The sequence below is a fragment of the Halichoerus grypus genome, chromosome 5 (assembly GCF_964656455.1).
Source record: "Halichoerus grypus chromosome 5, mHalGry1.hap1.1, whole genome shotgun sequence".
Taxonomy (NCBI): domain Eukaryota; kingdom Metazoa; phylum Chordata; class Mammalia; order Carnivora; family Phocidae; genus Halichoerus; species Halichoerus grypus.
The window spans coordinates 155,054,153-155,080,567 of NC_135716.1; the positions used below are offsets into that span (position 1 = coordinate 155,054,153).

Here is a 26,415-nt window from a genome sequence, read left to right on the forward strand (position 1 = left end):
AATGGCCAACAGACACATGAAAAAGTGCTCAACATCGCTCGGCTCTGGGAAATCCAAATCAAAACATCAATGAGATACCACCTCACACAAGTTAGAACGGCTAAAATTAACAAGTCAGGAAACGACAGATGTTGGCGAGGATGCAGAGAAAGGGGAACCCTCCTACACTGTTGGTGGGAATGCAAGCTGGTGCAATCACTCTGGAAAACAGTATGGAGGTTCCTCAAAAAGTTGAAAATAGAGCTACCGTATGACCCAGGAATCACACTATTGGGTATTTTCCCTAAAGATACAAATGTAGTGATCCGAAGGGGTACATGCACCCCAATGTTTATAGCAGCAATGTCCACAATAGCCAAACTATGGAAAGAGCCAAGATGTCCATCAACAGATGAATGGATAAAGAAGATGTGGTATATATATACCATGGAATATTATGCAACCATCAGAAAAAAACAACAACAACAACAATGAAATCTTGCCATTTGCAACAATGTGGATAGAACTAGAGGGTATTATGCTAAGCGAAATAAGTCAATCAGAGAAGGACATGTATCATATGATCTTACTGATATGAGGAATTCTTAATCTCAGGAAACAAACTGAGCGTTGCTGGAGTGGTGGGAGGTGGGAGGGATGGTGTAGTTGGGTGATGGACATTGGGGAAGGTATGTGCTACAGTGAGCGCTGTGAATTGTGTAAGACTGATGAATCACAGACTTGTACCTCTGAAACAAATAATACATTATATGTTAAAAAAAAAAAGAAGATAGTAGGAAGAGAAAAATGAAGAGGGGAAAATTGGAGGGGGAGATGAACCATGAGAGACTATGGACTCTGAGAAACAAACTGAGGGTTCTAGAGGGGAGGTGGGGGGATGGGTTAGCCTGGTGATGGGTATTAAAGACGGCACGTACTGCATGGAGCACTGGGTGTTATACACAAACAATGAATCATGGAACACTACATCAAAAACTAATGATGTATTGTATGGTAATTAACATAACAAAATAAAATTTAAAAAAAGATATGGCATTAACAGCACAATCTGTGAAAGAAATACTTGATAAATGGGACTTCATTAAAATTAAAAGCTTATGCTCTGTGAAAGACACCATCAAGAGAAGGAAAAGGCAAAGAAACCACAGCTGGGAGAAAAATTTTGCAAAAAGATGCTTCTGCTAAACCTTTACCCCCCCCCCCCAAAAAGCCTCTTAAAACTCAACAATAAGAAAACAACCCAATTTAAAAATGCGCAAAAGAACAATATAGAAAATGGATATTAAATTTCAGTCATGAATGATGAAAGAGTTCCAGAGATCTTCTGTACAACTTTGTGCTTATAGTTAACATACTGTACTGTACATGTAAAATTTATTAAGTGTATAGATCTCATGTGTTTTTACCACCAAAAAATCACAGAAATAAATACATTACAAACATGTCCATTAATGAAAAAAAAAAAAAAAGGAAAGGCTTTTACACATGAAAACCCAGAAGCCATACAAAATAACTCTGTTAAACCCAACTTGATAAATATTAGCATTTCTATATGGCAAAAAACCCCAACATAACATTTATAACCAATAGAAGGCTCATATCCATAATATATAAAGAATTAAAAAATTTTTTTTACTAAGTAATGCCTATGCCAATGTGGGGCTTGAACTCATGATCCCAAGTTCAAGAGCCACATGCTCTATGGACTGAGCCAGCCAGGTGCTCCAGGAGTATATAAAGAATTCTTACAAATTAATAAAAGATATAACCCAATAGAAAAATACACATGTGACTTAAGCAGGTACTTCACAAAATAGTATATCCAAATGAGCAACAACAACAGTAACAACAAATTATGACAGGGTTTTCAACTTCATCAGCCATCAGGGAAATGCAAATTAAAGCCGTAACTAAATATCACGACACACTTACCAGAGAAGGCAAAGTTAATAAGACTGACAATACCAAATACTGACAAAGAATTGGGAGCAACCAAAATCTCATATACAACTGAGGGTGGCTTAAATTAATACAACTATTTGGAAGACAGTATAACAGTTATCTACCAAAGTAGAATATGCACATAACCCTTTGATCCAATAATTAGGCATATCACAATTAGAAATGTGTTGGTAAGTCCACGAATATTCCTAGCAGCACTATTCATTATAGAGCACAGCTGGAAGCAACATAAATGTCCATCAACAGTAGAATGGCTAGATAAGGAAATTGTAGTATGTTTATTCAGTGGACTATTATACAACCAGCATAAGTGAACAAAGTGCTGCCACATGCAACAACATGAGTGAATCTCACGAACATAAGATTGAACAAGATAAACAAACTAAATTCAAGAATGCATATTGCCTGCTGTCAAAACTCAGAAATAGTGTTAAAAGTCAGGATAGTGGTTACATCTGGGTGGGAGAGAGGGTGTAGACCTAGAGAGAAGAAACAAAGGGGGCTCTGGAATGCTGGGAGCTTCTTGCACCGCATGATGTACACTTAGGAGTTGTGTGTGTTTGGGTAGGTATGTTATGCTTATGCTTCAGTAAAAATTTCTGGACACTGTACAAAAAAAAGCTGTTTATCAAACTTTGATGTGTTTTAGATTTTTTTTCTCAATGTACGCATGTTCTACCCTGAGAAAAGATCAATTACATTTAAAGCATCATCAGAAACATTCCTCTGCCAGCACAGCTTACCTAATTTACTCTGTTCTTTCTCCCTCCCTTGTAGCTCATCAGTGAGCCTTCGGATCTCTTCCTGGGCCATCCTTAACCTCTCCGCTGCTTGTTCCGCATTTCTCTCCAGGCAGTTTTGTGAAGTTTTATCTTTTTCCAGGTCTTCATTACGGGACTGAAATAAAACTATTATTAGTAATAAAACAAAAATTAAATGTACTCTTATAACACTGCACTATTTCCTACAAGCATTTGAAAGCTAACAAAGAAAAGCAGCAAACAATATTTCATTTGTATGTATTTCTTTTATTAAATGAAACCATAGGGCACCTGGGTTGGCTCAGTTGGTTGGGCGACTGCCTTCAGCTCAGGTCATGATCCTGGAGTGCCAGGATCAAGTCCCGCATCGGGCTCCCTGCTCAGCGGGGAGTCTGCTTCTCCCTCTGACCCTCCCCCCTCTCATGCTCTCTCTCTCTCTCAAATAAATAAATAAATCTTTAAAATAAATAAATAAATAAATAAATAAAACCATATAAAATTGGTGATAATTTTTTTACCTATGAACATACAACTTCATATAGTTCAACCTAATATATCTAAGAGTTTATGGTTATACGATTATAAAAAATAGAAATTTTATCATAAAAATGAGTATCGTCTGACAAAAAAGAGAGAAAAAAACTCCTGTATATGGTCCCTTAAATACTGTTTATAAAACGCTTTCACATAGAGTATTTCATTTAATGTCAGGATATGCACACACTCAAATCATATTTACAGATCCTTTTCTGCAATTATTTTCAAAGCATTTTAAAAGCTAAGAAATTCAGTCTCCATTATACCTTGCTTTTGATCCCCAAAATATGTATTCATTTATATAATCATCATACAAATATTTCTAAAAGATAAGAAGACAACCAAAATACCATCTGTATAACAAAACCACTTCTAGCATATTGGTATATATCCTTGCAGTACTTTTTATTTATATACATTTTTACATAGTCATAATCCCAATCTACGTACATTTCTGTCTTTTTCATTTAACATTATATGAGAAACATTTCCCAAAAAAACTGTACAAATTTTGTAATGATAATTTTTTTAAAGGCTATATAGTGTTCCATAGTGGGTGTAATATGATTTATATAATCATTTAAACATTTGGTAGTTTCTAATTTTTGCTATTAAATAATACTATGATAAACAGTTTCATCCATATACATTTATCTTGGGTTACTTCCTGCAGTTAAATTCCTAGCATATACTTTATTTACTGGATTTAGCACTTAACATTTCCCCAGATCAAAACATTTAATTCCATGAAGAGAATTGATTATACTTAAAATAATGTGCTATATATATTAAAGGACTACCCCCCAAAAAGGGCTCCAAACATATTTGGGAAGGATTATCCCAAAGTGATTTTTCAAAGGTCATAACACACATTGACTGTTTAAATTTTGACGCATTCAATAATAATCAACTATTAATTTTTTTCTTCCCAAATCTTTGTGATGTATTTATAATACTTTTATGCACAATTTTATAATCTTCACAGCATCAATCTATATTTTAATATATTCAAACAAAATACTTGGTAAAAGCTAATGTGTAATTAGCTGCTATTATTAAGTGAAGGATTTTTTTTTTTTTTACCTCACTCAGATTTTTTTCAGATTGCTGCACAGGTTCCTGATATTTCTCATGTTCTCTTTGCAGAGGCTGGTGGATTTGTTCAAGTTTCTCCTAAATAAATAATGAGATAAGTGAAACTTACATCAGTCAGTCTTCATAAATTAAAATGTCATTTAAATTTTTTTAAAAAGCAAAAAACAAAAAAAGGAGCACAGTCCAATCCACTTCATCAAGTTAGGCCATGCATTTTCAATGAGACAATATCACCCCAAAGGGAGTGAAAATTGGTTCCTATGGGGGCAAAAAAATCTTACTCTTTTTATGTACAAAGCATGATATGCCTACACTATGTAGAACTCTACAGTAGTGTTAAAATTTCACAGGAGAGTGATTAGGAAAATTATCTAAAAAGTCTTACTCTAGAGGCAATAATGAAAAGCAATTGGCTAACACTGGCTAGCCAAACCTTGAGATTAAAACCCAATAAAGATAACAGGAGAAAGAAAAATCACAGGGCAATCTTCTTATTCATAAATATAGATACAAAATCCTAAACAAAATTTTATGAAATCTAATCTAATAATATCTAGAAAGGACAACATATCACGAATAAGTTGGATTTATCCCAGCAATGCAAGATAGATTTAATATTAGAAAAATAAATCAATGAAATTCTCCCATTAACAGATTCAAGTTCTAAATTATTTCATCATCAATGGCTACAAAAAAACATTTTCTAATATTCACCACTGGTTCCTAATAAAAATTCTTAGCAAATTAGGAATAAGAGTGTAAATAATAAATAATAAATAAAGACTACCATCTGAAATAAAAGCTTCAGCAAACATCATACGTAATAGTGATTCACTGAATGCTTTCTCCAATATTAATAACAAGATGATAATACTAGATAATACTAATAATAATACTAATTTCAAGATAATAGTAAAGAGCCTAGCCAGTATAAGGCAGGAAAAAGAATTGAAAGGAATGAGGACTGAAAAGGAAGAAACAAAATTCATTATTCTCAGATAATGTGATTGTACAGGTAGAAAATATTTGAAATCTTCAAAAAAATTATTAAAATGAATAAGAGGGGTGCCCGGCTGGCTCAGTCAGTGGAGCACATGCCTCTTGACCTCAGGGTTGTGAGTTCAAGCCCCACATTCAGTGTGGAGCCTACTTAAAAAAATAAATAAATAGGGGCACCTGGGTGGCTCAGTTGTTAAGTGTCTGCCTTCAGCTCAGGTCATGATCCCAGGGTCCTGGGATCGAGCCCCACATCGGGCTCCCTGCTCAGTGGGAGGCCTGCTTCTCCCTCTCCCAGTCCCCCTGCTTATGTTCCCTCTCTCGCTGTGTCTCTCTCTGTCAAATAAATAAAATCTTTTAAAAAAATAAAAATAAATAAATAAATAAAAATAAAGAGCAAAAAGTATTTTATAAATAAATAAGTAAAATGAATAAGAAATTTTAGCAATAATGTTGGGTGTCGGTCAGTATATAAAATAATTATACTTTTAAATACCGGTGACAGATAGTTAGAAAATTAAATTCTTTTAAAAAAGATAGCATCTGTTATTAATAGCATCCAAAAATATGAAGTACCTAGGAATAAATGTAACAACAAAAGTGTAAGATTTTATGGGGAAAATCATAAAACTTTACTTATATACATTAAAAAATACATGGATATTCCATGATCACAGATCACATCAATAATTTTAAGATAGTAAATTCCTCTTGAACTGATTCATTAAAACCAAAAATCAAAATCCCAGATTTTGTAATAACATGAATCAGAATGTTACTCTTTCCTCTTAAAATTATTTAGTGACTCTCCAGACCTTCTATAACAAAATCCATCAAATGTTTTTATGCCTTGGGGTGCCTGGCTGCCTCAGTGGGTATAGCCTGCAACTCCTGATCTTGGGGTTGTGGGTTCAAGCTCCGTGCTGGGTTTAGAGATTACTGAAAAATAAAATCTTTTTATTTTTTTATTTTTTATTTTTTAAAGATTTTATTTATTTATTTGACAGAGAGAGACACAGCGAGAGAGGGAACACAAGCAGGGGGAGTGGGAGAGGGAGAAGCAGGCTTTCCGCTGAGTAGGGAGCCCGATGTGGGGCTCGATCCCAGGACCCTGGGACCATGACCTGAGCCGAAGGCAGACGCTTAACGACTGAGCCACCCAGGCGCCCCTGAAAAATAAAATCTTTTTAAAAAAATGTTTTTATGCCTCTAGTATGGTTCAGGAACATTGATGGGTGCTAAGTCCAAACTTTAGCTTAGTATATGAATCTCATCATGATGTGGTTCCTGAAAATATCTCCAGCCACATTTCTCAGCATTCACTCACACGAACCAGTCTGTAATGTACACTGTTTCGTCTGCAGAAATGCCTTTCCCAGCTTCTTCATCTAGCTAACACATATTCAGCTTTCAAACTACTACTCAGTATCTTCTCTGGAAGGCTTTTCAGTCCCCCGACCCATCACATCTGACTCAGCCCCTTCTCTGAGTTTCTCGAACCTTCTATGCCTTCCCTTATCATGGGATTTTACACACTGAACTATAATCACCGGCTTTTTTCTTTCCTCCATTAGCTTATAAGTTCCTTGCAAGTCCAAATCATGTCTAACTTGACTTTGTTTCTACATCCACTGGCACAGAGCCTGGCACATGGGAAATTCTCAATAAACAATAACAATAATGCTAATTAATACTCTGGTTTCTCTTCAGATGGCATAAATCTTTCACCTTTTATTACAGATTTCTGTGGAGAAAAAAAGCCTCACAATAATGCTAATTAATGTGTGAGGTAATATTCTAGAGCCTTATATATGTTATTTCATTTTCATGATAACCTTGTGGAGTAGCTGAGTTGATCCCAGATTTTATAGATGAGAAAATCAAGGCTGACAAAAGTTAACTAACTTGCTCAAGTTCATACCGAGAACAAGTGGCAGAGAAGTCCATCCAAATATAAAACCTATATACTTGGGGTACCTTGGCAAAGTCGGTTGAGTGGCCAGCTCTTGGTTTTGGTTCAGGTCGGGATCTTAGGGTCCTTAGATCGAGCCCCATATCTGGCTCCCCACCAAGCAGGGTGTCTGCTTCAGGATTCTCTCTCTCTCTCTCTCTCTCTCTCCCTCTGCCCCTCCCCCCACTCACTTGGACACGTACTCTCTCTCTCAGATAAATAAGTAAATCTTTAAAAAAGAACACCTATATACTTAAGCATTATTAAAACTGGCTTCCTAATAATTTAATGAATGAATTATTAAAGAAACAAACAAACAAAAAAACTGGCCTGCCTCTTATTCAATTACCTACTTAATTTCAGAATACCTGGGCAAGTCCTTTCTGTAGGTTACTGGTCATACGTCTTTGTGACGTATGGCTTGGAGCCCCCAGTTTCCAGTTTCCTCGAGAGTGTTTTCTTTCTACCAGTAAGTATGTAATCTGTTCACTGGGGCTGCTCAGAGCTATTTCAGATAAGCCCTCTTGATACAACATTTCTTCAATCTCTTTTATTTGCACTTCTGTTAGGAAGAAATAACAGAAACAAAACTGTTAAAAGAAATGCCGGCGAGGGGCGCCTGGGTGGCTCAGTCGTTAAGCGTCTGCCTTCGGCTCAGGTCATGATCCCAGGGTCCTGGGATCGAGCCCCATATCGGGCTCCCTGCTCAGCGAGAAGCCTGCTTCTCCCTCTCACTCCCCCTGCTTGTGTTCCCTCTCTCGCTGTGTCTCTCTGTCAAATAAATAAATAAAATCTTAAAAAAAAAAAAAAAAAGAAATGCCGGCGAATAATTGCTGTTATAAGATGTTAAATGTGTTTTTAATGAAATAGCAAGTTAATTTTTAAAGAATCAGCTATACTGCTACCACCACTCTTCTCCCCATCCCTCCAGGGTGTTTGCAAACTTTCAGAAAAAATAACAAAAAAAGTAGTCGGAAAAGGTTCTCAAAAGCGGTAGATATTCTTACTGTTGCATAACTTTAAAATTTATTGTTGTTTTATTGAGTGCTTACTATGTGGTAGGTATTGTATTAAGCACTTAAGATAAATTTATGTCATCTAATCCTTGCAACAATCCACTGAGGTAGGAAATATGATTATCCCATTTATGAGACACGGATGCAGGCACCAACAAGCCAAGTAATTTGTGTAAGGTTACTTAACTAGCCCTGCCAAAATTCTTGGTGATTTCAACATTCAGGTAGATTATTCTAGTGCCCTGGCTTCTCAAGGCTCTTCACCAACTAACTTCCAAAGATTGAGTCCTCCACCCCATCTCAGCCCCTACTCCACAGTAATTCTCTAGACCTTGTTGTTAGCAGCAACTCCCCAGTCTCAACTTCAAGCATCCCATTCTCCAATCACCCTTTCCTATGTACTTCTTCTAGTAGCTAGATGTTAACAAATTTTTGACCATACTGGCAACTATAATCCACTAACTTTAAACACTTTTTAATGTTCCTTATCCCACTCCCGTTCCCATTTACTTTCTTACCTAGCTTAGATTCATCTAAGCAATTCATCATTATAATCACCCCCCTTGAAAACATTCACAACTCCCTTGCCCCTCTTCCCTTCCATTATACTTGGTTGACAGAATTCCAGCCTGTAAACCAACCCTTCACCTCTCCTGCCCCTCACTCCAGAATTGGAGTGAGAAGTTCTAAAATGAAAAACAAAACAAAACAAAACAAAAAACCATGATTCCAAATGGAATATCTGAGGTGCCAGGGAAAATGCTGAGCAAAGAAAATAATAACTGTGTGGTAAATATAAATAATCACTGTCCCTATGTAATAATATTATCTAATTTGTGAGGTTAAACAAAATAGAATATTCTAAAGGGGTTCTATCCATGTCTTGTCTTGTAGCTTTGTAGTACTTAATAAATATTTCCTGAGTCCTTAATATGCTAGGTCCTTTACAAGGCAGGTGCTGTGGGAAACACAGAAACCACTAAGACCAGGGCACAATCTCTGCCCCAAAGGAGCTGACACAGGTCACTGTGACACAGTGTGGTAAGCGCTAGAATAGACATTGAAGGAAATAACCATCCTGTACTCTCTCACACACATTCCCGACTATTTCAGAATAGATAATTTAAAAAGACCAGACAGAAAATACACTCAAAACATTGTAAGTACTTTTCTTGGAGTGGAGGATTATATTTTTCCCCTTCTTTCTACTTTTATACATTTCCCAGATTTCTGTAATTGTCACATATTATTTTTAGAAGTAGGAAAAAAAATAAACTTCACATTGTTACAAAAGGAAAAATTACCCTGCTTGGGTTGGAGCTCTTTAACCACATGTCTATGCTGTTTGTTTTCCTTTTCATGACCGTGAGAAAATGCTTCTTTTTCCTCTGTTAAGTTATGGACACGGTTTGCATACTTTTCCACCTAAAAAGAAAATAATACATTTTCTTACTCTTAGTCCATGGTTCATATAGTAACCCATATCAAATCTATGAAGTGAAAGAGTCATTGAGAGATCACCATACTATTGTGTCTATAATCTAAGAAACAGAAAACCTGGCTTTCCTTAAGTGTGGGTCTCCCTCCCTAAACTTCCTTCCAGCTGCTTCATGTTATCAGACAGTTTCCCACAGATATGATGACACATCACCACAAATTTCTGGGACAGTCACAATCTCTAATTTCTTTTTTCCATTAACTTACCAGGTTTCAAATCAAGTTTCCTTATCTATGATTTAGGAAATATAGCATGATACCCATGAACAGAGAAAAATCTCCACAGTAATTGTTTATACTCCTGTACTAACAATGATGATTAAGATGTCTGAAATGTTAACAGAAGATTGTATTAAAATACTGAGTATTTTTTAAAAATAGCTTTTGGTTAATATGGCAGCTTCATAAAAGGTACTTTTATGTGGTGCATAATAATAGATTAAAAGCTAGCTCGATGCTCCCGGCACTATATTAAGGACATCAAATACTTCATTTTCACCGCAATCCTCTGAGACTATTATCCTCCCACTTTATAGGGGAAAAAGCAGGCCGTTAGAGGCCAAGGGATTTGCACTGTCATGCAGGAAACAAGGGGAGGAGCTAGGCTTCACACTCAGCAGGCCCAAACCCAGAGGCTAAGCTCTTACCTACTGTGCCAAATTGCTTAGAAAGTAGACTACCAAAGTAACTGCATTTTGCTGAATTGTGTTGAGACCTATTGCACAACTCCTCATAAAACGAACAAAGAGCTGAATGGTACAGCAGACGTAACTCGGCACTGCCACCCAACTTTATAACTTCCTGCTAATCTTCAATTTCTTTCTCTTCAAAATGGCGGGAAGAATAACATCTATCTCTAATAATAACTATAATTTATTGAATACTTGCTAGGTGTCAAATACATGTCTGTGAAATGTTTTATGGACCTTAACCTGTGTAAACCCCACACATCTCTTTGAAGAAGCTATTATCATCCCCGTCTTACAGATGAGGAATTTCAAGTTCAAAGATGTTAACTAACTTCCCCAAGGCTACACAGAAAGACAGTACTAAAGGCAATTTTTCACCCCCATGTGCCTAATGTTAAAGTTCATGTCTATTATGCTGTCCTGCTTTTGTTCTAAAGAAGCTGCATTCTTCTTTAAGAGTTTGGAAATCAAATCAAAAACTCCTCTAAGAGTTAAATTTAAAAATCAATGAGTTGCCTATCTGAGCTGAGATGTTGAAACACAGTAGAATGATTTCCAATCAACCTGAGAGAATTTCTTAACTCATTTAAAGAAAAAATATGTTGAAAAGTAGGTTGATCAGTATTGGAAACATCAAAAGAGTGATAAGAAAGTCAAAAGATGCCATTATTGACTCCTCTAAGGGCTAGGTACCCTGCTTGGTTCTAGTCTATAACAGGTCCAGAAATAAAGGCAGGTATAGAGAACTCTATTGTGGAAATCAGGCTATCTTAGCCAGTGCTATAAAAATTAGAATCATTTGTTCAGCAAGTAAACATCTGTAATGCAGTGCACGTGTAGAGAAAGAATCCATCAGTCACAGGACATGCATGTCTGGTTCTTGTGGCAATTATATTTCTTTCTGTCAACTAGTAAGCTGGTATCTATTTTTCTACAAACTTCTCTGTGAGTGTAGTTAATATAAGGTCACCTTTGAGAAACAGATCCACTGACTAATCAGGTTTCTAAGCCTACAAGCTACAAGCAAGAGAGTCAGCTAAAGGGTCGGTTATTGAAACATGGATGAATTTACAAAGATAATGAAAGCCACCTTGAGCGGACCTATTTGGATGTCCAACCAGTCATCTCTGGGTAACATTCTGTACATGTACTCTACTAGAAATGAATACAGACTGTTGGAACATTTTAGGGAAAAAAAAATGTACGTGCAAGTGCTTTGCAAACTACACAGTAATATTCAAATGTTGGTTTTTAACATGTCAATTTAATGAAGGACAATGAACAAAACCACAGGTATCTTAGAACTTTATGTTATTAGCTCTTACTTCTTTCATTTCTTCCATGTACTTCACTGTAAGTTCTTCTAAATTTCTGGTAGCAGTGCTCAGCCCGTCTTCACTGTTCTGGAATAAGCACCAAATAAAATAGAGTGGTTCTTCTGTAGCAACAAGGGATTCAACCCCTCCTTTCTCGAGATGGTGAAATACATATTTTATCTGAAGTTGTCCCTTGGTAAAAGAGATAAGCGTATGTGTATGTACATACATGCATACAACACACATGCACACACAACTGAGCATGCAAGAAAACTGACATGTATATACACCTAGAGTTAGACTCTGTACAAAGTAGTTTAGTTCTCCTGTTAATTAATGGGTATGTTATCCAGTTATGATGAACATTTACATGAATAGCCAACAACACAAAGAAAATTAAAGTTTCAAACAGCTTTATAATATCTTCTAAAATAAGAAATGATGAAATTATATATATAATGCAAATGTGTGTTTTAAAAAATACAAGCTTTTCTGTATGCCCAGTTCTGAAGTTTACAATTTAGTAATCTGAAAATTGCCCAAAGGCCCCTTGCAAAGTTATATGTTCCAAAGAATCCTTTTCCCCCTCAATTGAATTTGAGAGATAAAAGGACTCCTCTGGAAGCTAGAGAGCTCACTGATTCTGTACTATCAAGGAATACTCACAGAATATGGCTTATAATTTCTGGTGACTTTTAAATCATTCAGTTCTCTTCTAAAACCTCTTGATATAAGTCTGTCATCAATATTATCTTTAGTTTTTTAAGTTAAAAGTAGTCATGCTACAAAAGAGCTGACACTATAATGGTAGGTGAAAGATAAATTTCTGATTGAAGTTGTATCTGTGTTTCTCTGTTACTAGAACCTCTAGCTGTGAATAGGACTAGCTGTTATAATCAAACATAACTTTAAAAAAAATATTTTATTTATTTATTTGAGAGACAGAGCACGAGCAGGAGGGAGGAACAGAGGGAGAGGGAGAAGCAGGCTCCCCGCTGAGCAGGGAGCCTGACTCGAGGCTTGATCCCAGGACCCTGGGAGCATGACCTGAGCCGAAGGCAGACGTTTAACCAACTGAGCCACCCAGGCACCCCCAGACATAACTTTTAACCAAGTTAATCTGACCAAATTGTAGTGATCTGCATAATTATTATTGTAGTGCTGATAGTCCACACAAACTATACTGTTTTGCTTTCTTAATTATTTGTATTATTTTTCTCCTTTCTTGCTAAGTGTTTCAGTGTTATCATTTTCACATCAACAGTTTTAGTGGGCAATATATAGAATTCTAATTATCATCTGAACCTCACACTGAAAGAAAAAAGGACCCAGGCCTGAATCTTTGTACCCTATGTGTCCTCCTCATGACTTACAGCTAAAAATCTTCTTGTGCTCCTCTTCACCCCATTCCCATCATCTGGTCCCCACTCACATTCTCCTTCTCCCTTTTTAAGGCTGACTAATATTCTGGTGTATGGGTGTGTGCATGCATGTGTGTGTCTGTATCACACTTTTTCATTCATTCATCTGTTCATGGATATTTGAGCTATTTCCACCTTTCAACTGGTGTGAATTAACACTGTTGTGAACATGGATTACAAGTATCTGTTTAAGACCCTGCTTTCAATTGTTTTGGGTATATACCTAGAAGTAGAATTGCTGTCATATAACTCTGTTTAACTTTTTGAGGAGCTGCCCTACTGTTTTCCAAAGTAGCTGCACCATTTTTTTTTTTGCCAAATTTTTACTTTTTAATTTTTTTAAATTTTTTTTATGATTTTTTTTTAAATTTTATTATGTTATGTTAGTCACCATACAATACATCATTGGTTTTTGATGTGGTGATCCACGATCCATTGTTTTCGTATAACACCCAGTGCTCCATGCAGTACGTGCCCTCCTTAATACCCATCACCGGGCTAACCAATCCCCCCTCCCACCTCCCCTCTAAAACCCTGTTTGTTTCTCAGGTCCATAGTCTCTCATGGTTCATCTCTCCCTTCAATTCCCCCCCCCATTTTTCCCTTCCTTTTCCTAATGTCCTCCATGCTATTCCTTATGTTCCACAAATAAGTGAAACCATATGATAATTGACTTTCTCTGCTTGACTTATTTCACTTGTAGCCGCACCATTTTATGTTCCCACCATACTACCCAGAAGGGTTCCAATTTCTTCACGTCTTTGCCAACACTTGTTATATTTGTTTTATATATATAACAAAGCCATACTGATGGGGGTGAAGTGATTGCTCTCTTAAACTGTACTTATTCTACAATGACAGTGAGACCTCAGTCCCTAGACCATTACATCTTTCAAACCAGCAGATACTTTTGGTTTTTCCCCTCAAGCCTGGACCCAGTAGCTGATCACTGCAATCTCTCATCAATGTCCCCAGTTATCTTGCTCCTTGTCCCACCTTCCCTGAAAATCCCAGCCCTGGAAAAGTTTGACCATTTGACTATCCTATATCGATTTTAGTTTGCTGAGTGCTCGTAGAGAAAAATAAAACAAGCAAGCAGACTGGGGCCACTACAGATTCATGGTCTGCAGCCTGAGCCAAGCTTCTCTCCTGCTAGATCAATCTATGCATTCTTTACCAGATTCTGCTACAATTTCACTCGGCAACTATCCAGAACTTCCAGCTCTCCCATCAAACTCCAAATCTTACCTCTCCCCTCTTTTGGCAGATGACCTTGTCTTCCACAGCACTAATAAAATTAAAGTCATTATAAAACGCTGTCACCTTCTTCCCCTACACCAAGATACTAGCCTTCATCTTTAGAGAACTTGTTCTCTTTCTCCGCTCAGTGGAGACTTCCATATTCCTGATGAAAGCAAGTCTCTTCACCTGTGTTCTAGATCCCATCCCATATTACTTCTTCAAGGAAGCTTTTTCTTTTCTGTATACTCATTATCTGCCTCTCTACTGATCTCTTGCCCTTCATTCAAGATGTTTCTGGTCTTAAAAATAAAGATACAAAAATAACTCTCCTTTGACCCCACCACATTCCTCTGAAGGTACTGTCCTTCTTCTAATTTGTCTTCCCCTCCTCAAACATCTGCATTTTGGCTTCTGTTCTTACCACTATACTCAAAATATCACTTACCAATAACCCTCAAAATGCCAATCAAACTGGACATGTTTCTATAATTTTTATATATGATCTCTCTGCACCCCTATCTTGAAAGTGTTTCCTTTCTCTGTCCTGTCACATCACTTTCTCCTGTGTTTACTCTTACCTCCCTGGCCTTTCCTTCTCTGTGTTCTCCCTGAGTTCCTCTTCTTCCATAGCCCCTCGAGATGCTGACATTCCTAAGAATCCTACCTTTGGCTCTCTGCCTTTCTCACTTTCATGGTGATTAACAGCGTGGATATAGGAGTCTGACATATCTTGGTTCAAACCCTGGCTCCACCACTTTCTAGCTTTGTGACTAAGCAAGTCACCTAACTTCTTCAAACTTTTATTTACCCCCAAATAAAATGGATTAATAATAATGCCTACCTCATGGGGTTGTTAGGGTTGAATAATAATCTATCTTTGCTAAGCTCCAGCTCTATCTAGAAAAAAATGGGAAGAAACAGAAACACGCTGAAGTTAGAACAAACACAAGTACGTGTGGCAAAGACTGCCAGTTGTCCCCCAATATTTATTCTTCCCTTTTCCCGCAGCATAAGATAACTGACTTCTTGAATGATCATACGGCTGCCTGCCTTACTGCTAGATACAGCCAAGTTCTGACCAATGGGATGTAAACGGAATTGTGCGCCACCTCTAGGAAGTGCCCTGAAAGGAATGGGATCGCTCTTCCTCACTCCTTCCTCCATTCTACTGGCTGCAATACACACAAGATAGTTGAAGCTTGAGCAGCCATCCTGGACACCATGGGGTAGAAGCCACCTGCCATAGATAATATACTATCATGAGAGAAGAAATCTGTGAATCTCTGACAATTTCAAGATGCTGCCCTATCAATTCTGGACTGCTTTCTTCTTCACTCTTATTTGGGAGAAATAAATTTCTATCTTTTTCAAGCCATTTTTACTTTGAGCTTTCTGACCCTCATGGCCAACCAATCCCAACTATTACAGAAGGGTTACTTAAAGAATAAGATACACGTGCATATGGTGGAAAATAAATATGACTACATAGGAACTGGATATGGAACTGGACAGCCCATCCTGGACCAGACTGGACTAGTCTATCCTGACCCATGAGGTCTTTCGTCTCTGAGTTTCCACATGAATCTGCCCCCATTTACTTGCTTTTCCACATGGATAGATTTTCTCTGCTTGCTCATCAGCCAGGCTAGAAACAGCCATTCATGTGTTAAGCCTAACTAACTTTTCAGATTAAGTCATTTCTGTTCTTTATCTTTTAATTGAAATTCATGAAAGAGAGATGATTATTTTTTGCTCATTCAATGATCCATGTCCCCCTCTCCAAAGTTAGTTGTATAATCCTCATTCAGTCCATTGTCACTGGAATGGGTTAGAAGCAAATATGACATACAAATATGGCCACTAAAGCCTACTCTTTAAGTAAGGATTGGTAGAGAGGTACAAATTCCAGAGAAGAGGATGTGTAGGTAAGAAGACAATATAAAATGAGTCTACTGTTTAAGACCAATGCATATCAAATTGTCTAATGAACAACTCGGCTTGAATCCACTCATCTTTCCCTTCCACCTGCTCCTCCTTCTGTATTGTACAGTTAATAAAATCACCATCAATACAGTTTCCCAAGCCAGAAATCTGGGAGTCATCCATGACCCTGCCTTCTTATTCATCCCACTCTCATTAATGACCAGTCCCTGAATATGTAGATTCTACTTCTTATCTAAGGGTGCTGCCTTAATTTAGGCTCTCCTCACTTACTGTCCAGTTTAGTGTAATTGCATCCTTAACTGATATCCCTGCTTCCAGGCTGTCCCCCATTCAAAGCCCTCAGACTGACTGTTCTGAATGCAAATCACTTGCTGCTCTTCATTCCCACTGCTTTCAGGAAGAGTTCAAATCCCTTACCTTGGCACCAGAGATTCTTCACAACCTAGTTCCTGTCTGTCTTTCTAGCCTTATCTTCTGCCACACCTTGACATTAGTATACTTCCTGATCCCCATCATGCTGCTTATATTTCCATGACTTTGAACATTTGGGTCACTCTGCCTGTTCTGCTATGACATCCCAGAACACACATTTTTCCAGGGGGTTGGTTCACTGAGACTCAATGGTTAAGTAATTTGAAAATTCTAAAAAAGCAGATCTTGAGGTAATATAAATCCATTATTTAGCATCTGCCTTTGGCTCAGGACATGGTCTCAGGGTCCTGGGATGGAGCCCATTTCAGGCTCCCTGCTGAGCAGGGAGTCTGCTTCTGTCTCTCCCTCTGCCCCTCCCCCTGACTCGTGCTCTCTCTCTCTCTCTCTCAAATAAATAAAATCTTTTTAAAAATCCATTATTTGAATTATAAATGCTCTAACATCTAAACTGCACCTAAAATTACCCACATAACAAAGTATACACACAAACTATTCTCTATAAAGTAGATACTGAATAAATGCTCATTAACTATCTTAAAAAGTTTTTGCCCTCCTCCCCAAACTTCCAGATGTAAAGAATGAGTTGGTAAAACTGTCAAAGCAAACTGAGACAGAGACAAAGAATTTTAAATGGAAAGAGAGCAAGGAGAATGGGTGCAGAGTCATTGCTTCTTGTTCTTATTTCCCCTACAGGTGCCCTCGAACTACAGTGAGGGGCCAGGACCATACCTCATGTTACAGCACATCTTTCGGCTCTAAGCAAGGGATGAGTTTTGGATCTTATGGTCTCAGAGTGACATTAGGGAACAAAAGTAAATAGCATGGCCACAAAAACTGATATACCCAGATAGGCTATTCACCCCAACCCTTCTTTCTCCCTTCTACACAAATATAATTTAAAAATCATAGGCATCTTAAATATAATACATATTAAACACAGTTTTTTCCTTCTCAATTCCCAAGTAAAATGAGGAGAAAAATACTTTTCAAAAAATTGAAAACAACGTAGCAATGTTTAAATGCTTAAAATATAAAATTAAAAGAAAGGCAAAATGCACACTATCATTACAGCTACGTAAAAATGTACACTCATGGGCAAGGGTTGACCCAGAACAGAAAAATGAACTTGATATGTTGGGACAGGGTTTCTTAACCTCAGCATCATTGACATTTGGGCTGGATAATTCTTTGTTGTGGGGGGATGTTCTGTGCATAGCAGGATGTATAGCAGCATCCCTGGCCTCTGCCAACTAGATGCCAGTAACATATCCCCAGCTGTGACAACTGAAAATATCTCCATCCTTTGCCAAATGTCTCATGGGAAGCAAGATCACCCCTGGGTTTAGAGCCACTGTCCTAGGGTGAGAGGAAAGTTTTTAAAGAATTATTTTTCAATGTTGCCCTAATGATGTTTGTTTAGTAAATACATATTGGAAGGGGAAAGGTAAGACCCTTAAAATATAGCATCTAACACTCTGCTTTTCAAAAGTTAGAATTTATCCATTAAATGTGAAAAATTGAAAAATCTTTTTTAAAGATTTTATTTATTTATTTATTTATTTATTTATTTATTTATTTAGAGTGCAAGCAAGGGGAGGGGTAGAGGGAGAGGGAGAGAGAGAATCTCAAGCCGGCTCCACACTGATCGCAGAGCTTGATCTTAAGACCCTGAGATCATGACCTCAGCTGAAATCAAGAGTCAGACGCCCAACCGACTGAGCCACCCAGGTGCCCCCAGAACTTCTTTTTCTTTTCCAATCTATTACAGAAGAGAAAGCTGAATTTCTCAGCATTTGGAAAACTGACCTGGCTGTAATATGAGATATCACAGATAAGTGCTGTAATTGGTCTGAGAAAATAAAAATATCCAAATCATTCTAGCCCCCAAAATACCCGCTAAAAGTGCATATCTTCAAAATAAGTTTACATTTAAACCTGAATACTGAAAAAGAAATAGTAAGACTTAACCAGGAACACATACTTTTAAGACATATTAAAGTTTTGGGCGCCTGGGTGGCTCAGTCGTTAAGCGTCTGCCTTCGGCTCAGGTCATGATCCCAGGGTCCTGGGATAGAGCCCCGCATCGGGCTCCCTGCTCCGCGGGAAGCCTGCTTCTCCCTCTCCCATTCCCCCTGCTTGTATTCCCTCTCTCGCTGTGTCTCTTTCTGTCAAATAAATAAATAAAATCTTAAAAAAAAAAAAAAGACATATTAAAGTTTTTCAACTAAAAGAAAATTGTACTGGCTCTAAATGAATCTCATTCTATTTTTTAAGGTTCTATGTTCCAGTCTTTTTAGGACTATTAAGACTTCTCCCTTGCCAAAAATGTTTATTTTCAATCACTCCTCATTGTTTCTGTTTCTTGGCTCACATCACAAAGAATGTCTTCTGATTAAGAAACTGACATGAAGGGGCACCTGGGTGGTTCAGTCGGTTGGGCAGCCGACTCTTGATTTCCCCTCAGGTCTTGATCTCAGGGTCCTGGCGGAGCCCACCCCCGCAAACCCCCCCTCAGTGGGTATCTGCTTGAGGATTCTCTCTCCCCCACTCCCTTTGCCCCCTCCCCCATGAACACGTGTTCTCTAAAATGAATAAATCTTTAAAAAAAAAAAAGGAAATTGACATGAATAGAAGGCACAAGACCTGTTTTAAGCATCTCCTCTCCAGAAAATTCGATGGTATCAAGGCACTGTGTTCATACGGGCTTAAAGTTGAAATCCGGTTACATGATCATTCTGAATGATCTTTTCATACGCATGAATACATCATGTAAATCTAACATAGTATTCACTTGAGCAAGGCACAATCTTCTTTTTTTATATAAGCCTGGGACAGGCCTAAAAATGCATTTTTATTTTTCCCCCTCCGTTTTCAAAACACACTAGGCTTGCAGAAATTTACTGTTTGTATTTACCAACGTGCGCTTCTCCATGCTAGTTAGTTTACCCAAGACAGGAAGCTTGCCATAGTGCAGAGAAACAAAGAAAATCTTCCAAATGATTCCAGAGCTGGAGAATGTGGAATACTTAGCTACCCAAAGCATTGTAGCAGGAAAACAGAGGGAGGTGGTCTATAGATGGCAGAGGTGGTGGAGACGAATGAACATTCAGTGATGCGCAGCATGGACAAGAAAGGGTGAAAATGGCTGTGGAATGAGCAGGATGAGAAAAGTGGCCCTCAAGGTGATGAGAGAAGCGGATGAGATTGTAGCTCGAAAGGCAGAAGGTAACTGACTTGATGACGTCGGATGCTGAAGATACCAAAGGCCTCTGCAGAGCTTCATCGGCAATTCAGGTTCTGCATGATGAACATAGGACGAACAAGCAGAAAACGGCAGTTCTTTGTTCACAAGCCTACAACCTGGGGAAGCCGTGGCTCGGAGGACTCGGGCCAGGCCCGTCAGGCGCAGCGGTCTGTGCAGGGCTGAGTCTTCGCCTGGGCAGTGAGAAAAGGAGCGCCCACCTAACTAACTGACGGGGTCCAAGCCCTCTCTAAATAAGACAGACAGCCTAACTCTAAAGGCCTGTGGCGGTTGGGTCCCTGGGGACGGGCGAATCCTTCTTCAGGCAGAATCACTCCAGCCCGCCACAACAAAGGCAGAGCCAGGAGAGGCTCTCCTCCGGTTTCGGGCCACACGGGTGAGAGAAGCGGGAAAGACCTGGAATGCTGAAAAGGAACGCAGAAAAGGCGCTTTCTTCCTTGGGGCTGAGGCGGAACCGCGGGAACCAGGCCGGAAACTGTCTTTCGGAGAGTGCCGTGAGGGTCCCGGCTCACTCGGCTCCACCGCTGCTCAGCGGCCAGAGGCAGGTGCCTACCCAGGCCTGGGCGTCATAGCAACAGCGCTCACCACAGAGACGCCGAGGCGTCCTTCCGTCGGGAACCATAGAAACGACGCGCACCATTGGCTCAGGGGCTGCTCTTCCTGTGGAGACAGCGCACACCATTGGCCTTCGGGCCGTGGGGCGGGGTTTTTCGGCAAAACGAAAGTACGGCTCATTCCATTGGCTTTGCAGTAACCATGGTAACAACATAGGTACGCTTTTTCTACTTTGAGGCTACATTTTTGTTAGCGGGCATTTATAATTCTCAAATAGCTTCCCGCCGGCCTAATAATCTTGGTTTTATTTTTCTAGAAGTAACTTCATTCTTAAAAGGGAGAGGGTCAGGAGTTGTGAATTTTAAGCCTAGATCTGTCACTACCTGGGGCGCCTCAGACAAATCACATTTTTCGGACCTGGCTTTATTATTGTAAAAATGAAGAAATCGGACTTGACTAGAATTGTCCCTAAGACAGAAGCCCTTTAGAAGTCCTAGAAAATTCAGTTTAAGTGAACCGTTCCTCCACTTATGTCGTGCAAAATAAAAATTTCTAAATGACAACTTAAGAGAGGCTTGGTTTATATCATTTCATTTAAATGCTCTTATTGCAAGATTCTAGTTAGTTCATCAAAGCTTGATTTGACCCATGTTTTGGGGGCCTTTGCTTTGCTGATATCCCAAATAGGTATCCACATTTCAGTCTTATTCTAGTTCCACATAGGATCCTTTCCAAAGCTTTGCCAGTTATCTGGATAGATCGCATCCCTTACTTTATGGAAGTACTTCAACCATTTCCACCTTACAAATGTATTTTCTCTTATCTAAAATGCGCAGCGCCATCACTTCCAGTCCACTTAACTCCTACTTATCACTTGTCACTTCCTCAGGGAAACAATTCTTGGTCCTCCAATCTAGATCAAGGGCTTTCTCATTTGCTCTCATTGACTCGCGTTCCTTTTCATTATTTCTTTCTTTGCACACTATTTGCTGTCAAAAAAAAAAAAAAAAAACCCTCTTGGAATTTTAACATGTGTAAATACTGTTTAAGTGCTCCAAATGGAAATTAAACTGAATTGGAAAACACTTTAAATAATTCCATGTAGGAAAGTGGTGTTTGTTTAAGCCTAACAAACCAGGATAAGAAATGGTTCCCAAGGGAAGTAATAGTTATGGTAGAAACAAACATTAAGATCACTTCTAGTTTTCACTCCATTTACCCTCGTTGGACGTTCAAACATCATAATGACAGTCATCATCCACATGAAGCTATAGATGTAGGGAAGAAAATCAATCTTTTGCTTCCTATCCCTTCAGTACTGCAGCCACTGCTGACAGAGCCTGTTGTCTTTGAGATTTTGCTAATCGGACCTTAAGTTAATTTAAAATTTTTGTTCAATGGGACTGCTGCGTCCAGAACAGTCCTGATTGCTGCAGTTATTTTTCCTCTGCTTGAAAGTCCCATTTCTTGATTTAATGACATATTTCAATGCATCTTTGCACCTCTGCTCAAATCTTTTCAACTAACATTTATTGTATCACTGTCATCAGACACCTTGGGCTACCCTTCCCAACTCCATGATTATCACTAGTTGCATTTTAAATCAAGTATGTAAAGTATATTTCCTGCTTCTACCTACTTATTAACGGTAGTTTCTCAACATGCACTCTGGACCAACCTACAGATCATTTAGGGGATTTTTCTGAACCACATTTCTTGTACACTCCCATCCCAAGCCCAGGACAGTATATCTACATGCCAGACACCAGACGACTAATGCTTTATCTTCAGTTTTACTTACTCCTCACAAAAAAGGGCATTATTCAGCAGAGAGATTTATTATCTCTATTTTATAAATGAGGAACTTGAGATTAAGTCAAGGGTCTAAGCTTACAAAGGTAACAGGTGACACAGCTCAAAGAGTCAAACTTGGCTGAGATGGCTCCGAAGCCCCCACTCCTTACCACATAGTAAAGCTTCCCTCAGGGTAGAAATCACTAATAGGCCCCTTCCTGGCCCCAGGTAGAAGTCAAGTTTCCCTTAAGAACAGTTCTAAAATATTTGAAAGGTAAACTGTTAACTCAAATAGAGAGTCAACCTAGGAAAAGGAGCAAAAAGTAAATGTACTGGGAAGCTCATCATTCTACAGGCTATCTATCTTAGGTGTCCTTCTCTTGTACTCCCACCTTGGATAAATTTCCAAAAAACATCATTTCCATCATGTTGGCTTTTGGGCACACACTTTATTGCACTTTATTTTTCATACATCCATTTCCCAGAGACATATTTATTCATCTTTTTAATCCTCATAATCCTCAGGGCCTACCACATAGTAGGCATCAAGAAATATTTGATCTTTAAGGCATGGCCATTCATGCATCCATAATCCTCATATTATGAAGGTTGATATTCAGGCCTCACATGTATATGCTGAGGAATATAATTCCCAATAAGCTCTTTTTTTTAAAGGTGAGGAACAGCTCATGTTCATTTTCAAAATCCAGGTGATAATCAGATGAGTGTGTCAGGTGGCTTGGTCATAAGTGCTTTGCTTTTGTTTTCATTTTTATTGAGTATGAAATGATCTTTAAAAGACAAATACCAAACTATATTCACCTGCATACCACTCACTGTTTTTTCCCTTCATTTTTTGTCTTTATGAAAGCAAAGGATTTGTTTTTACCAGTTACAAGAGCCCTGATCCACTGAACAATTTTTGATCCTACAAAGGCTTTTTTACTTCAGTTGTCATGTATAAAAGCTGTGTGTCGAGACTGAAGATCACCCACTATCTTCTCTTCTATATCTATGCCTTTTTCTACTTCTTCCTCTGACAGCAATATCTTGGTTTCTGAGTCTTTCGTTAAAATAACCACAGAGGACCGTCGTGACTCAAGGCTATTGGCCACCACCACTTGATGTCGATAAACTTCCAAAGCATTCCGTGCACGATCAATTACGATGGAAGGGTCAGTCTCCAACTTAAAGGAAATTATAAATGCTTTGGGAGCCCAGTCTTTAACCAAAGGAGAAAGCATTTTTGGCACCATCTTCATTGTTATCTGTATTGGAAAAAGAAAAGCTTAATAAGCAAACAAAGGTCAATATCTACCAGGTCAGTCTCATGGGAAACTAAGGAATCAGGGACTCAGATTTTTGGCTATGTCAATTTGAGTGGGATTTCTCACTGTCAAACTTTTCAGAGCATTTTAAATGCTTAGTTTGAGCCTTGGCTCTGTAGGGTTCATAAGGATTCCTAATTCCAAGGCATCATACAAATTCTCAGACAAATCATGTCTTATGAGTTAACCTTGCCCTACCACCCTCATCACCATTAACAGAGCTCTGAAAAACAGCATTATATTTTCTTAAACATTCCCCTTATTTTAAACCAAACACTCAAATAAACAAACCTATTCACGCAAATCTGTAACACAAATGTAACTTTGGCAGAAGTTTAATTAACGTTGGGTTTTTAAATCTCTTAGCCTAAAATATTCCTTGCACCAGTAGAATGGCTATTTGATTCTGTTTAAAAACTGTCACTCATTACACAGCTTAGCACTGAAGAAAATGAACTGATTTTCTTTATTTTCACTTGATCAAAACCCCTACTATACCATTCTTGATCCCTTCTAAGAATGTTGAGTTGGTTTGTGTACTTCCAAGAAAGAACTAAAAAATAGAGGATAAACTAAAGCTCCCAGAATTTTAAAAGTGTGAAATTACTATGATAATTATCAGGATTTCAGAAAGTTAGCAAGTGTGATAGGGATTATATTCCCATTCCCCACTTAATTTTTCTGCTTAGCATTTTTCACTACCTAACATAGTATGCATATGACTTATTTATGGTCTCTGAAGAGTGTAAGCAACACAAGGGCACAGTATGTTTCTTTGCACTGCTTTATCTCCAGGTCCTACTACAGTACTTGGCATATAGTAGGTACTCAATAAATATTTATTGAAAAAATGAACAAATGAAGTATCCTACAAAGTCAGCAAGTGTCCCACAGGTAGTTTCTCCTATTTAAATTCTTCTTGAATCATAAATGATTAAGAATTCTCTCGGGTTCCAGGATGCCAGATCACCTCAACATCTCAACCACTAGCCACCCCATACCCTTTCCTTAAACTACAGCAATCTTCGTCATCTAACCTACACCCGCTACTCTCTCTAATTCACCTTTCATACTGATGCCGGAACGGTCTTTTCAAACAAAAACTTTATCTCATTCTCCTACTTGTTTGCCTTAGCTCCACAGGATAAAGTCCAAGCTCCTTAAGAAGGAATACAAAATCTTCTATGAAATAAACTCTCTTCGGTCTGCCCGCCCACCTTGCGCCCCACTCTCCTTGCTCTCCAACCTTACCAAACAACTTCAGTTCACATCACACTGCTCATTTCCAAACTCCAATTTGTACTCTATCTGTACCTTCCCTACTTTGTCTGCTATACTCTCTGTTCATATTTTAAAACCCAATTTATGTCATCTCCTCCAGGAAGCCTTCCTTGACTTCCCCAAGATTCACTCACCCCATGCTCTGACTTCACTTTGTACGTACCTCTACTAGAGCATTTATCACTTTGTACTGTAATTATGTCTGTGTCCAGCTCCCTCACTAGATTGTGAGGTTCTTGAGGGAGGGCGGTGTCTTATTCATCTCTGTGTCCCTAGTGCCTATCCCATACGGAATGCAGAAAGGCCATCTCCAGATCAAGAGGGAATTAACCCAAGATTGATTATAGGGGATCAGATCTCTGGAAGAGAAGCGCCCATCACCTGCAGTGGGCCCCTAGATGACTGGATCTTGTGTTCAGGCATTTCTGAGACAGGAACATAGAAATCTGACACGGCCGCAGCCAGGTAAAACATCGCAGAAGAGCCTGCAGAGAGAAGCACAGGGTGTAATAAATCGGAGTGGGATATGGGATCAGCTCCTTTCAACTCAGGCTCCCCGGCTGTTAGACTGCGGATAATGAAAAGGTGAGGGGGAAAGTGTCTGGGGAGAAAGGCTCTGCCTGCAGGAAAGCCTGAACTCCTAAGCGCACGCACCCAGCGGATTGAGCGCCTGGGCCGCAGCCTGCAGCAGATGCAAATAGTCCGCCAAAGTGGTGAACTCCACGGCCAGGAAGGTGCCGGCAGCCGCAGCCTCCTGGTAGCTCCGCAGAGCCGCCGCGAAGCCCGGAAGTGCATTCTCCTCGGCCTCCAGGCTCAGCAAACCCGAAGGGGCTGCGCCGCAGGGCCGCAGCGCCGACAGCCAGGTCTGGGGCGGGAAGCGGTGGGCAAAGGGGAAGGCGGAACGAGCGCGGTACAGAAACAGGACCCCGTAACCCGCGGCCAGGAAGGCCTCGGCCGAGGTAGCCCCGCGCCGCCCGCTGCTGAAGTTGTCCAGGAAGCGCACTGGCCGGGCTTCCAGAGGAACTTTGGTACCGCCGGACGTGATCAACACCACCCGCCGGCCCTGCGCGCCCAGCCTGGCGGCGAAGCGAGCCATAACCTCGGCGTAGCGCGCAGCATCCGCAGGTTTGGGAAACTCGGCGACCAGATCCACTTCCGCCATCAGTCCCGGGGCGCGCCCGCACTCGCGCACGCTCCACTGCCGCCGGCGCCGCGCCCCTGCCGGGATCCCGGTCCCCGCGCAGCCGCACTAGTGAGGGGGCGACCTTTCCCCTTCACGCCGCACGCCGGCGCCGTCTTTCTCCTCGTGTGGAGTTGCGTGCCGTTTCTGCCCCAC

The 26,415-nt window shown here is 39.4% G+C and overlaps 3 protein-coding genes across 7 annotated transcripts in view; all 3 read right to left on the reverse strand.

Moving 5' to 3' along the window:
• Positions 1–2,837, reverse strand: part of LOC118527405 (coiled-coil domain-containing protein 30) — a 98,655-nt gene extending 95,818 nt beyond the window's left edge. The window contains exon 1 of the mRNA XM_078073289.1: positions 2,706–2,837. The gene's annotated coding sequence lies outside the window, so the exon portion shown is untranslated. The remainder of the gene's footprint in view (positions 1–2,705) is intronic.
• Positions 1,282–21,268, reverse strand: LOC118527407 (uncharacterized). Its single transcript, XM_036079219.2, has 6 exons — positions 20,094–21,268; positions 11,830–11,907; positions 9,623–9,743; positions 7,671–7,864; positions 4,344–4,433; positions 1,282–2,859 (listed from the first exon to the last, which is right to left on the reverse strand). Exons 2-6 carry the CDS (start codon positions 11,845–11,847, stop codon positions 2,638–2,640), a joined length of 645 nt encoding a protein of 214 aa, XP_035935112.2. The 5' UTR covers positions 11,848–11,907; positions 20,094–21,268; the 3' UTR covers positions 1,282–2,637.
• Positions 21,269–22,899: 1,631 nt separating this feature from the next.
• PPCS (phosphopantothenoylcysteine synthetase) lies at positions 22,900–26,310 on the reverse strand. Of its 5 annotated transcripts, none has more exons than XM_036079226.2 (3): positions 26,179–26,310; positions 25,461–25,564; positions 22,900–23,738 (listed from the first exon to the last, which is right to left on the reverse strand). In XM_036079226.2, exons 2-3 carry the CDS (start codon positions 25,551–25,553, stop codon positions 23,418–23,420), a joined length of 414 nt encoding a protein of 137 aa, XP_035935119.1. In that variant the 5' UTR covers positions 25,554–25,564; positions 26,179–26,310; the 3' UTR covers positions 22,900–23,417. The 5 variants fall into 5 exon arrangements, with proteins under 5 accessions (XP_035935119.1, XP_035935117.1, XP_035935118.1 ...); XM_036079224.2 differs by having other exon boundaries at positions 25,734–26,241; XM_036079225.2 differs by lacking the exons at positions 25,461–25,564; positions 26,179–26,310 and adding an exon at positions 25,734–26,012.
• Positions 26,311–26,415: the final 105 nt, after the last annotated feature.